Source organism: Rousettus aegyptiacus, unplaced genomic scaffold, assembly GCF_014176215.1.
Source record: "Rousettus aegyptiacus isolate mRouAeg1 unplaced genomic scaffold, mRouAeg1.p scaffold_m13_p_5, whole genome shotgun sequence".
In the NCBI taxonomy this organism is placed as follows: domain Eukaryota; kingdom Metazoa; phylum Chordata; class Mammalia; order Chiroptera; family Pteropodidae; genus Rousettus; species Rousettus aegyptiacus.
The window spans coordinates 68,462,223-68,476,779 of NW_023416308.1; the positions used below are offsets into that span (position 1 = coordinate 68,462,223).

The following is a 14,557-nucleotide window of genomic DNA, read 5'->3' on the forward strand; positions in this document are numbered from 1 at the left end:
CAAATATACACCTTATACCATTGATGATATGATTAACTAAAGTGATCTAAATAATAATTTTTATTTAATATACATCTCAAAGTACACACTGCAAAATCATATTATTTATTTATTTATTTATTTATTATTTTTGTGTATTTATTTAACAAACACTTATGCAACTTCTATTACCATGTAAAGGCACTGTTCAAAACACTTAATTCATTGAATCATTATAACAACCTCATGAGGAAAGTACTATCGCATCTCAATCTTACAGATGAGAAATTGACATACAGAGAGCTTAAGTAATTTATGATAGGTTGGGATATGGAGTGGAGGTAGAATTTGAACTCAGGCAGTCTGGCTAGATGGTCCAGCTCCTGAATGTTATGATACCTTTCAAGTGGTTAATCAAAACATGTCCAGTGAATATGTGTGGTTCTTGGCACTGTGGGGATGCCAGGAAACAAAGTATACAATGCTTAACTTGAAGATCATTCTCTAGGGTTTAGCTACAGACCCCAAAATTCTGCTCTCTCAACCTCAGATAAATGCCATCCACATTACAACTAAATGCTATTCACAGAGAGCCACCTCTTCTCACTCCTAACAACCAAGGTTCCAAATAAAAATCTGCATTCCACAGCTTGGCTTTCTGTGGCAATGTCAGTCAGTGTTTTCAGAGTATGTGCTGAGAAATCCTAGAGCTGGGTGAAGGAGTATAATGTTCTGAAAACATTTGACTCAAGTTTCTATTTATACATATATCTTTGTATATATGCTTTCATACACTACATGTATATGTAACTAATAGTATAACTCAAATACTAAACTAATATTACCAAATAAAATTATACATTGAGATATGTTTTATCATACATTTTAACACATACAAAACATACAATGCATTCATTTTTGCTTTTGAATCGTCATTGTGTGTATCTCAAATGAGTGTCCCTTTATCTCTTTCTAACTGAAGAAAATACTAAACTGCAAAGCAAATTCTTACAAACCTGAAAATTTCTTACCTTTTGGGAGATGATATAATATAATGGTTAAGAATAATGGCTCTAGAATAAGACAGTCTAGATGGCATTTCAAGCACAGGTATTTACCACATGACTTTAGATAAGCTTCTGAACCTCTCTATGCCTTATTTTTCTCATCTGTTAAATGGAACAGTGCATACTCATAGGGTTGTAAAATAGAAAAGATGTAAACATATAAACTTTAGAAATTTTTTAACATATATAGTGCTCAATAAATGTTAGATATTATAATTTGTGTTGCAACCACTTATCTTGTTACCATGCAATCAAAACAAAACGCGAAGTTACATTAACTTCTAAAGTTGCTATGAAGCTGGAAGCCCCATTTTTCAAGTTTTTGTGTTCAACCAAAATTGTTACTGAGTATACAAGTGTTACAAATTTGAACTAATAAATTTATTCTAGTTAAATGCTACTACAATTTGTCAATTCATTCTTTTAAAAATTTTGTTTGGTGGAAAAATATCCTACTTTAAAAAATGATACATTGCATCATAATGAAATTTGTTTTTATGCTCTATGTTGTCTTATTCCAAGAAGGAGAAAATTATCTTTTTCAAATATGTGGGGTTTTTTTCCATGTCAACCTGTCATTTAAAGATTATTTTTAACTAATCAAATTATGTGGAAATCGTAACTAACCCCTTATTTGGTCATTTGTATTTGGGGGACATGTTCTACTTATCACTAAAGAACAGTGGTTTAATCTCTACCTATTTCTTTCAAGACTGGTTCTTTTATTGACCACAGGATTGATCAGGATGCATGAAGACATTTTAAATAAATGATCTATGTTTTTTTTCTCTCTCTCTCTTTTCTTGCAGTCACTCACAACACAGCACTGCAACCCGCCAGCCTTCAGTGACTCTCCAACGGGCCATCTCACTGGAAGGGTAAGATAAAAGTAATATAGAGCCATCTCCTACACTAAACTATGCGGTTTTATCACTGCGAGCATAAAGAAAGGTTCTCCTTTCTTTCTCTCCCTCCCCCCTCCCTTTTCCTTTCTCTCTCTCTCTCTCTCTCTCTCTCTCTCTCTCTTTTACTCTGTCTCTCTTTCCCCCTGCCCTCAGCAAGTATCTGTGAAGCTTATGTTACTTCCCAAAACACTGCTACAAAGTACATTTAACAAGTCATATAAGATTTCTTCTTTCCCTTCAGAGGATTCTTTGTCTAGTGAGAGTTACAGAAATACAAACACATACTTGTATATAGTGTATGCATCACACAGGAGATACATATGAGGGAGTAAAGGAGGATTCAGGAAGGATACTTGGCTGAGAACGGGTATCAGATAGGGAATGGGCAGCAGAATGTTTTCAGAGTTGATGTAAATCTCAAGTAGAGAACTGAAGCATCTACGGACGTTTGCCTAAAGCATCTATTGGAAGGAAAGGTACTCTGAGCAGAAGAAAGAACATGAACATAAACATGACCACATGAGGCCATCGAGTAATTCAGTTCTGAGGCAGAGTGTGAGTAAGTCAGTGGAGATGAGGATGGAGATGTTGGCAGAGTAGGCTTACAGATATAGAGGACTTAGTATTTTTATTTCTAAATTCCCCCAGCTAGATAAAAGCTGGAGAGATTGGGGAAAAAGAGCTAATATTTTCTCCCACTTACCTTATTATTGCAACTGGTTTAATTGAGAACACTTAATTGATTAATATATAAAAATTTAATTATTTTATTTTTCCAGTATATTATCACCTATGCTTTATTTAACCCTACTTGCCAATTAACCTTCCTTGATGGCATTTCAATTCAAACCTCCCACTTTATTTATTAGTTCTCTTCATTTGAAAATCTTATGTTTTATTCAGACCTCTGTCCCTCTTTCCAACATCATTAAGACTTGGTTTCCACCAAAATGTTCTGGAGTTGATAGAGGTGTGGTCTACTTGTGTGTGTGTGTGTGTGTGTGTGTGTGTGTGTGTGTGTGTGTGTGTGCATACTTGGACTGACTCTCTCTCTCTCTCTCTCACACACACACACACACACACACACACACCACCCTCTATATCTTCCTTTCTCTTAGATTTATCCTTTGATAGTACTGGGTATAAGGACGGAAACGGAAAATGGCATTTCCTTACCATTCTACTACTTTTGTCTCCTTTTTGTTGGTTGTCTCTGGTGATGTAGCCTGTGTGGGTAGAGAACCAAACACGCACTGATCCTATGAGACTCAACCAACTCTTCCAGCCGTGTGATGTCCTAGGAGACTCAACTATCTTTTTCAAAAAAAAAAAACAGTTTTAGCACCCTGTAGTCTTCTGTTGTGATCACCACTTTGCCCAAACTGCAGCAATTCCTCACAAACCCCCCCCTTTCTCACCTATCCTCAGCAGCTTCCAATGTGAGACTTGCATGAGCAGCAGCAGCCCTCTTTCCTACCCCTCATGTAGGACTCACCAGGGATGGTCCTTGCCTCCTCTCTCCCTGATAACATTCTCCTCTCTCCCCAGGGTTCTTTTCCACCCCCTGTAGGAATAGGGCAAGTCAGCAAACACCATGGCTAAGTGAATATCTACCTGGGAGGGAGATGTTAATCTTCCTCTCTAGAACAGCATACAGTTTATAAATACTTTTAATGGAGTGCCTTTTCTTGCCTTCAGCTAAGGAGACGCATTGAATATCCCCAAACCCTTGGGATGGTGAGCGAAAGGAATGTGGCCCATCCATGAACACTGCACTCCCTTCTCCTGCTAGTGCTCCTCTACTGTTTTTGATGATAAAGAATATCAAGCTGCTTTAATTCCTCTAGTAAAAAAAAAAAAAAAAAGCAAACAAATAAAACAAAAGAAATAACAGAGATGGAGGTGGTAGACTAAATATGAACTTAGCTCTGGGGAATTAAGTAACTTATTTCTCAACAGAACACTCTATTCATTGTAACATTTGTTCTATTCCATTTTTAAAAAAAGAAAAAAGATACAAGATGTTCTCAATTAATATTTCAGAGCATTTGATTCTGTAATAATATATAAGGTAGTCTAGATTATGGATCCAAACTGACTCCCTGAATTTAAATCCAGGCTCAGAAACTTAGTTATGTGAAAGGAAGTTACTTAGTTTTTTGTGCCTCAGTTTCCTCATCTGTAAAATGTAAATACTAATAATATTTCTTTGTAGAATTTTTTCCAAAAATCAAATTAATGTATATATATATATAATTTTTATAATAATATTGACATGCGTGTTTTCTATAGTAATTGTTGTTCTTATATAAAATATAAACTTATCAGGCAGGACATTTTCTCATTTTTATTAAATAAGAATTTGTTAAAACAGTCAATATCTTCACTGTGCTTTGGAGAGACATATTCTTATATGCATAGCTATTAATCATTTGTGGAAGCACTCCAAATCACTGTTTGAGTCTGCTTCATTTCCCTGTTAATATTTATATAAAAATATTTTAATTAACAGGATTATACTTAAATGCTTATTAAACACATTAAAGAATAACCTAAGCCTTTCTACATATCAGCTTATCCTCAGCTCCAAAAGAAAGAATTTAGGACCGGAATAAAAGATAGTCTTAAATGTCTTAAACACACACACACACGCGCGCGCGCGCGCACACACACACACACACACACACACACTAGAAATCTTAAGACGAAGAGAATTCTTAACACATGAGAGGAAACAGTCTCCCCAGCCCGCAAACATTCTGCAATTGGACTTGAGAACGTTCATCAGTCAGCACCCGCAGTACGAGTTAATCAGCCTTATGACTGCACCCTCCATACCACTCCCCTCAATTTTCCTTTTCTGGAAAGTGCCATAGTTTAGAAAAACTCTTCCACAAAACTCAGTCATGGGTCATATCCTCCAAAAGACTGTGATCAGTTTTGAATTCTCCATGTTAAATTAGATGTATGGAAGGAGCCAAGGATAGGACATCCAGAGTTAGCAAAAGGATGGGCAGGCAGCATGCCATCAATAAAACATTGACGGGGGCGGGGGGGGGGGGTGGTTAAGATTCCATATTGACAGGGAAGGGAGCATCATTGGGTGCTTAATGAGATTATTTTCAAAATGTGCAACTTGATATGAGAAATATAATACAAATTCATGGATTTTCCTTCAAGGGAAGAGAAAATAAACTAACATTTCTTGAGTGCTTCTTAGGTGGTAGGGTATAGATCTCTATACGTATTTATCTATTTATCTACCTACCTACCTATCCATCCATCTACCTGCTTATTCGTCTAATTTTATTTCCAAAAGATTCTTATGAAATAAGCATTCTGTTTTCTAAATTTTGATTCACAAAGAGGTTAAGTAATCTTCCCAGAGCACTTACATAGAAAGTAGCACAGCTTGGATTTGAAATCAAATTTGACTCCACTATTCAACTCCATCCCCTGTAATGTGGCATGAAGAGGATTTATTAAACTGGTCACGACATTCATAAACCACATTCACGCCAAGTTAGACAAAGTGAAAAATTTCCCAGGGGAAAAATTACAAAGAACTGAAACTGACTCTAAGCCTAGAAGTCATTAAATAGAAGTAATAACCATCATTGGGAGTGACTCTGGAGGCCCAAGGGCATGCTAGGTAGTTGAGGTGTTGTTTGTGGTAGAGGTGAGGCTGTGGAGGCTGAGCTTATCACTGGTCTCTACACAACCCTCCTTGTTCCTTATGAAGACCATTTTTGGCTGGGTGGCTATCAGTCCACATTTTGGTCATTAACACAAAGATTTCCTCAAGCTATGCCAAATAATGAAATTTTCTTCTATAGCTATTTCCAAACCTTTTCTTTCTTCTTATTCACAAAATTATATTAGCAGCAGTTTGCCAACAAGCATTCATTAAGCATTTTATACTGTTTCACAATACAATGGAATGGCCTATGTGATAAACGTAAGCAGTAAATCTAATTCTCTGCTAAGATGAAGCCAAAAATGTGAAGGCCTTACCCTGACTTCATAACACAAAAGTGACTCTTTTTCTAAAAATAAAAAATAGTATTCTCACTGTATTGTTGACTGGTATAAAGCAGTTTGCCTCATATCTAATGAATAATGCACTAAGAAAAATGTTCCGTTCCCTACAATCATAGAAGAAAACTAACTCTTCAATCAAAGAATTGATTTTGAATTGTGGCCTCTCTGTCATCTGTTACTATTAATCTTAAACAGGACCCTTCCCCTCTAAGCATGTTTTCCTCCTCAAAGGGAGAAAAGCATACAACACACCAACTTTCTGTAAAAGTAGCAAGTACATGTTAGACCCTCAATAGCACCAAGTATCCTGAGAAGACAAACAAAATTTTATTTTTATATCCTAGATTAGTTTGAAGATCCAATCTGAACATTTGTTATTTACGTAAAACAGCTCTGGATATAACAAAATGTTTAAAGTAGAAAGAATTTTCATCGCTGGAATATTTAGAAGGGGATACCTCAGTAATTCTCTACAAAGCCCAGAACACTCAAGCTGTCCATAAGATAGAGAATGTGGCATACAGTCATTGTCACTGAATAAATATTGCAAAAGTCGTTTTTCACTCTGCATAGGCCAATTGGTCTTTAACAGGTTTCCCATTAAGGTGTTATGCTGCTGAGTGTAGGCAATCAGCTGAAATTGGAAATTTCATTATTTCAAAACTCTCTTTCCTGATGCCTTCATGAAATCGACTATAGAAAATATTTTTTAAATGAATGTACTTTAAAAGGCCATGTGTTTATATATTTTTCATCTAAGTTGCTATTAGCTTGACATAAAATAAGTGACAATATTTCAGATTTCCAGTTAATTTGATCCGTGGAGACAACAAAACTGTCTAATTGAGCTACTACCTAGAGTTACTGCTATTTTTTTAAATTTGTATCTGAATCATCTATACCTATGCCAGACATAACAAGGCAGAATAACATCCCTGTTAACAGTGTGAGATCCTTGCTTCAGGTTCAAGTTGACAGATGTGGCTCACGTCTTAATCTCCTCTTCCTCCTGACATCCCATTAAAAGGAAGCTAATGTAATAATAAAAAAAAAAAAAAAAGGTATAATCCCATGACAGTACACAAAATGGGAGAAGGCATCAAAGGCTAAAATACTTCATCACACTTCTGGAAAGTGGGTGGAAGGAAAAGAAATTAAATGTCCCCCTACCCCACCCCACGCCCCTCCCAATTTTTTTTGTTTGTGATTCCTATTCCAATAACAACAGACTAGCCTCTTGCGTAGCTCTGGGTGAGAGAGAGTTCCAGCCTTACTTTTTCTGCTAGGTCACTTGCTGAAGAATCCTAGCTTCTTGGAGGGACTAAGGGAGTTTATAGACCCCTCCTCCATCCTGGGAGGGGAGAAGGACTGTCAGAGCTTAAACGTCAAGGGACTCATAAAGAATGATCAGAACAGCAGATCACCCCAGATCATCTGTTTCCCGTCACCATCGTGTGTTTGCTTTTCATTTCTTCCTGTGTCCCTGAAGTCTCCACCTCTGCTCCTAGTTGAGCTGTCAGCTCATTTTTCTTAGCCCCATTTCAAATGGTCTACAGCTTCTTTTTTCTATTTTCTTACTCTGTAAGATGTCCTTTCCTGGGCCTTGTAATCTTTCTTCTTTACATGTGTATAGCTGAAAATATAAAAGATGTCATTACAGCAAATTTTAAGAATTGCTCAAAATTTATCAGTGTTGAAAAAATGCCGAGGCTGCAGAGAGTAGGGAATACTTAAGGGCTACCATACATAGCATTCTAATTTGTTCACAGGGCCTGGGTTTCTCACGCCATCTGCTGTTGAAACAAGGTGTGTGTGTGTGTGTGTGTGTGTGTGTGTGTGTGTGTGTGTGTGTGTGTGTGTGTGTTAATGTCAATTTCTTGTACAGAACAGAAGTTTTCAAATTTGAAATTTCAAGTAAAATATCAAAAGAGATTTTGCAAGATGACATTGAGAATCTAGATTTATAATTTTCTAGGTAATGACTTTTATAAACATTAACCTCTATTGTTATTATTCCATAAAAGAAAGGCTTCTTTAAATGATAGAAACTAGGAATGACATAAAGAATATAGAGCACTCCATCATGAAAGCACTCCATCATTCAGAAACATAGACTATAATATTCTAAAAGGATATTTTCATACTCAAATGCTTAAAATATAACATTAAACATTGTATATTTAATAACCAAAATGTTATAAGTCCTTTATGTGGATTTCATTTGGTTCTGATGACAATGACAATTATTATTGTTGCATATGAGCACATTATCCCACTTTATAGGTGAGAACACTGAGGCTTAGAGAAGTGGCAGGTGTCTCAGGTCACACAGCCAGTAAGTGGCAGAACTGGAATTGAAACTCACATTTCTAAATCGTCACATTTCTAAATCTCCTCAGAATTATATGTTTTTTTTATTATAAGTTGGCCAATTTGGAGGCCAAAGTAAGACATAGAAATACAATGTGGAGCTCAGTATGATTTCTGGAGTTTGGGAGATTTTTGTTTTTATAAAGTCATTGTTTAAAATCCAGTTTCACATAGGAATGTGAGTTAACAAAAGTGGAATGACCACCTAAAGCGATTTTAATAACCTTCAAATGTGTTAAATTAGAAGTGGAGCAATCGTATCTCCACACTGTTGGCATCTGTTTTACCCTGGAGGACTAAGAAGAAGTTCAGAAGTGATAGATCAGGAGTCTGGTTGTCCAGAGCTGCCGGGCTGTCCTGTACTGTGGCCTCGCACACTGAGGCTGCTCAGCGTCACACAGCTGGAATTTATCTTAGACGACTGCCACAGAATTCACTGGAGAATTTTGTTTTGTTTTTGTTTTTATAAATAGTCCTTATTTTCCATGCATAGTTCAATGCTAACAGAATTATTTAACATCACTTTGCATATCTTCCTTGGAAACCTTTTTATTTTTTAATGCTGGTTTATTAAAGGACTCAAAGTAAATTATAAGTAAACTTCCTCCTCATTATTATATAATTAAACATACTAGAGTGTTCTGCAAAACATTCAACTAGAAAATTACCCCCTCTTAATCAATATTCATAATTATTAATGCTAGTAATAATATGATCACCCACAACGTCAAATTGAGATGGCATTGAAGAGCTGATTAGTGTTCTGAATGATTCAAGAAAGAATAAAAAAAGTTTTTAATTGTAAGTTTGTTAGGCTAGTAAAAATGAATACAGGAAACACGAATTATTTCATAACAAGATTTAGTTACCCAAACTGTCAGATTTATCAGTTACCTAATTATAGGCCTAGCATCGACCTCCTCTATATATTGCACCATTGTGCTGCTTTCAATACCACCCTTTTCTAGTATCTTTTTTCTAGTATGAAGGCTGCCCTTGCTGACTTCTGTCCATTTATGACCAGTTAATAAATTTAGTTAGAAATATAATGATGAGGCATGCAGACACTAACCATACCTTCATTCTGGTAGGGAAATATTAATCAAATAATCACACAAACAAATGTGAATCTCTGACTGTGCCAAACGCTGTGAAAGAGCAGTCTGTGGTTCCCTGAGAGCCTGTAATAGTTGATCTGACCTTGCCCGGGAGGTCAGGGGGATCATGGAAGTCTCTGAATGATGAGTAGGGTTAACTAGGCAAAGAGAAAGAGCCATCATCAATGGCTGCACAAGAGATGATTACAAATCTGTCTGAGTGTATTTCCCAGCTGAGCACTGACAAGAATAAAATGAATTCAGGAGCTTGGCATTTAGAAATTTCTAATGAGGCGGCTGACTCATGGTTGACTCTCTGTCTCCCCTGGAGAGGCCATCCGATGAAGACTTCCAGTTGTTTATCAGAACTGTATGGTCTCTGCATAGGTGCAATTTTCTAAGTCCTGTCTCAGAGCAGTTCTGTTGCTCCATTTGTTTTCTGTCTGATGTGTCCGTTTGGTCATTATCTTCCCGTGTAGCAGAACTCGGAGATCCTTCCTCGCCACTGCCGCTTCCTACCCTCCTCCTTCTCTCCCAAACCTTTTCCTGGCCCCTCTTATTTTCTATCTTTTTTCTCTCTCTCCTCCCTTCTTTTCATAAACTTCCTCCTTCTCCTTCTGCTTTTCTTTTATTCTTGTTCTCCATTCATTTCCTTCTTTTCCTTTTTTATTCTTCTATTTTGCAGTTCACCCTGAAGGCACTAGGCTTATGTTTGTACAGTGCATTGCAATTTACAAAGGCATCTCATGGACCCTATTCTATTTGATTCCAATAACAAGTTTGTAAGGGAGGCTGGGTTAGAATCATTTATCCTGTTTACAGATCTGTTAGAAAGTTAAGTGGCTTCCCAAAATCATGTACTTAAAAAGGCGAGAAGCCTTGACTACAACACAGAGGCCTTTCTCCCAACTCCATGCTGTCATTACCAGACCATCCTGCCTCCACAGAAATGTAGAAGACATTCCAACCACGTCTTTTAGACTCACTGACTGAGGAGGTCCTTCTCGGTCCTGTCTTTATTATTCACAGAAATAAGTCTAGACAGAGGTTGTGGCCAGATGGGTTTTTTTTTGTTGCTCATCCATCATATTGAAACAGTTACGGTATCATTTGATGAATATTTAGTAGACATTGCATTTGACCTTGAACTGAACCCCTTATAAAGAATGATTTTCATTGTATTTTTACCTTACTCAGCTGTGACTTGGGAGCTGGTATGGCTGTGGACATCAGGGAATCACAAGGATTGCTTTTGGTATCATTTGTCAACTTTCATTAGATTACTCATCTTGAGACATCCATCTTTATATACACAAACCGAATCTGGTGTTTTTCTCTGCATATATTGCTAATCCCTCAGAGACCCTCAAATTCCATTAGGATTTCTGTTTACTTCCTTCTCCTGCCCAATTACAGGAGAGTTTAAAGAAAGAGCACATTCATATTCTATGCCACAGGCCAGATGTCTCTCTATTACCAGAAAAGCAACCGTGGTCTTTATTCTTGATTTAATTTCTCTGCTGATTTCCAGTCCTGGTAAATGTTTACTCCACTGAAGCATGCTTTTAAGATGTCAATCAGCAACTTTTATTAACTGATAGATGACAATTGGTAGATGCACCTTCTTGTTACGTGGAAAATCAGACTGTTCATGGAGAATTATGGAGGAGACAAGGACCATCATTCATTCATTCATTCAATCGGTTATTGATTTGATTGATTAACCTCTTATTTATCCATTTGTTCAACTGAACATTTTTTGAATTTTCAGTACAGGTCAGGCACTCAGGTGAGGCATTTGAGAAAATCAAGAAGAAAAAGGTTCAATTCCTGCCTACAAGGAGCACAGAGTCTAGTGGGGGGTGACAAAATGTTGAAAAAAAAATGCAATAATTCATTGACCTTACATCTATGTAATTTTAGAGCAAAAGAACAAACCGCTGGTTTGGGGAAAACTAGTAGAGCACTGTTCAGATGCAGTTTCAGTTATTTCTGTCAAGTAGCTACCAAACTTCAAAGGAAAGAGCACTCTCTTCAAACAGAAAGTTCCCTGCACATGTGGGCTGGTATCAAGAATTAGGAAATTTCCTTCTAAGTACAGGTCTGTAAAAGCTACAGGAAATTGTAAAAGCGAGCCATGCTTGTCACAGCCTACTCATTTTGCAAATGGAGAATTCTCCTGCAGTCAAGAATTAATTATGCACATTGATGGGAAATTGCACTTCATTGTCAACGTTGCATGGTATTAAAATGCATAAATATCTCTCCCTTATGGTGCCTTTTCTGTACCCCTGAAATCCTTGTTTGTCTTCAAATCCTTCTCCTTGGTATAGCAGCCTGGTATAATTTAAAGAAAATGGCCTTTAATTTATCACTACCTTTATTTAAATACTGGTCTTACTAGCCATATCACCTTGAGCTATTAATGAAGCTCTCTGAGTCTCTGGTTTATTTGTTTGTTTGTTTTTAATCTATAAAGTAGGAATTAATATCTATTTCACAAGATTGTTTTAAATTTTTATTTTTAAAAATATGTAAGTATTCTAACAGTTTTTAACAAACACTAGGTACTCAGTAGGGGTTAGTTCTCTCTCTCTTCGTACTCATCTGCCCCATTTCTTACTGATGTTCTAGAACCTTTTCCTTCTCCCCCATACCAAAAATCACCTAACAGAGTTTCTATTCATCATTCATTCAACAAACATTTCCTGTGAGCCTCTCATGTGCCTTCAAAGAGATTCAGTCACTAGTATGAAAGACAGAGCACAGCACACAGTAGAGAAACAAAGGAAGAGAAAATATGTTCCACTTAAGAGACATCAAGAGTACAAACATCCTTCTAGAACCAAAGAAATGCATTTCTTAATGCAAATTTTCAGAAAGAATAGCATATGCAAAAAGGATACTTTAGGGCAGTATCTCCTAATCCCACTTCCTTATTTTATACATGACAGAATTAAGTCCAGAGCTCATGCACACATATGATAGCTCACATGCATGCACGCAAGTATACTCCTTGTTTTATATGTAAGAGTTTCTCTCCCCTGCAAAATTCCTAAGGGCAGCTTCTATGTCTGTTCTTATCATGTGATTATGAAGCAATCTCGCAAACACAGACTATGTTTAACAAAAGATGATTTGTTAAGGTTCCTTCTCCTACCATAAGCTGAGGTACAGGGGATTCATTTTCACTGAGTGACTGATATTCTCCACTGTTAATCATTTTTATACCAGAGGACATAAGGAATAAGTATGAATGCTGCTGCTACCAATTTCACCTGTCGATCTTGGGCAAGAAACTTAATCTTTTCAAATCTGTTTCTCATCTTTAAATAATGAGAGAAATAATATCTAACTTATAGGGATATCATAGGATTAAATAGCCTTAGCTCTTAATAAATGTCGGTGGTTATAATTAAAGCTCATCTCACCAAATACAATAGAAATTTGTGTTGTGTTCAGGTAGGAAAAGACCTGGGCCGATGATAGTTGTTTCCTTCCCTCTTGCCAATTTTATTTTATCACTCATGCTACAGTTGATAATACAATAGGAGGACCACATTACCACATTACCCTCTGTGTGTGTGTATGTGAGCATGTGTGCCTGCATGCTTTATGGTTACAGTCTCAGCCCCGGTGTAGCCTCCCTGAAGTATAGTGGATTCTCAATGGGTATGGTATAAAGAATGGACAAAGTGTGATGATTGAAATAATCTATATATGAGTATGTGGCAATGAAATCCTACAGGAACTGGTGTTAGAGACAGCTGAGGAGAGCAAATGTTCAGACAATCACAGAGAAAGAGAAGGAGCTTCCCAAGCAGACAAAAGGGAAGAAGCCATCTAGCTGCAGGCAGAGGGGAATATACAGGCAAAGACCAAGGAGGGGAAAGAGTCAGGTGTTTGAGGAAAAGCTAGTAATCCAGAGAAAATCAGAGTTTTGATGCAATTTGAACTTAGAATATTTTTGAGTGTACTCCAAGGGGTGAAGCTACACATGTTTGTTCAGAGAAAATGTCAATGATTCTTTTAAAGTCACTTCATGTTAATGTCGGGGTCCAAGGCTGGCTTTCAGATTTCACCATGAATAAGGAAACTTGTTAATGAATGACTTTAAAAATGCCATGCCCAAGAAGGTTTTGAACAGAGTTCTACTTCTAGGTGCAGGTGTCTAGGCAGGAGAAAGTCGGTCAGTGAAATACATGAAATTTCTCAATTGAAAAAGCCAGGATCTGAAGCAGTGATTTTAACACTTCATTTCCTGATGAGGAAAAAAAAAGGAATCAGAAAAATTTTTCAGGACTCCATTAATTGTTATGTAAAGCTTTCCCTAGAATTAGCAGAAAGCAGGATTTGTAGCAGGAAGAAGCTGCTGTGACATTTGTACAAGCCAATGCCTACAATACCCCAAGAGACAAGAACAGATGAATGTTTCTTTTAAAGACTTTTTAAGTGTTCACCTATAGCTAAAGGTTAGTGAGGTGTTCATATTTCCTTCTATATTATTTTTGAAAATGAATTTCATGAATAATGCTTAATGTGTTCATGTTAGTGCTTTGTCATTTTTTCTAATTATATATATATTATATTATATATAAAATCTTAAATATGTAGAAACTTCTGAAATTCTGTTAGTAGGGTTTATGTAAAGCCCAGGCACCTGGTAATAGCTACCCTTTGCAAATATTATTAGCCTTTTACTTCAGATTCATTTCTAAAATGACAGCAGTCAGGAGCATTGGATCAGCCTTAGTGACTGGTCCTCCCTTGCCTCAATAAAAGAGTTGTGCTCATAGCAGTCTGCACATTGGCTCAGGTAGTCCCTACAGAGTACATTAGCTTCCTCTGGCTGCCACAACAAATTATCACAAACTGGGAGATTTAAACAACAGAAATTTATTGTATCATAATTCTGGATGCAAGAAGTCTGAAATCAAGGTCTTGGCAGGGCCGTGTTTCCTCTGAAATCTTTAGAGGAGTCCTTCCTTGCCTCTTCCTACCTTTCGGCAATTTGCTGGAAATCTTGGGTGTTTCTTGGCTTGCAGCACGCACATAACTCCTATCTCTGACTCCATCTTCACCTGGTAATCTCCTTGTG

At 36.8% G+C, this 14,557-nt stretch overlaps 1 protein-coding gene across 27 annotated transcripts in view; it reads left to right on the forward strand.

Moving 5' to 3' along the window:
- DLG2 (discs large MAGUK scaffold protein 2) overlaps nucleotides 1-14,557 on the forward strand; it is a 1,668,408-nt gene that overhangs the window by 1,326,502 nt on the left and 327,349 nt on the right. For all 27 annotated transcript variants that reach the window (XM_036221811.1, XM_036221806.1, XM_036221807.1 and 24 more), the window contains one exon: nucleotides 1,856-1,924. In XM_036221811.1, the coding sequence (XP_036077704.1) occupies nucleotides 1,856-1,924 (69 nt within the window). The remainder of the gene's footprint in view (nucleotides 1-1,855; nucleotides 1,925-14,557) is intronic.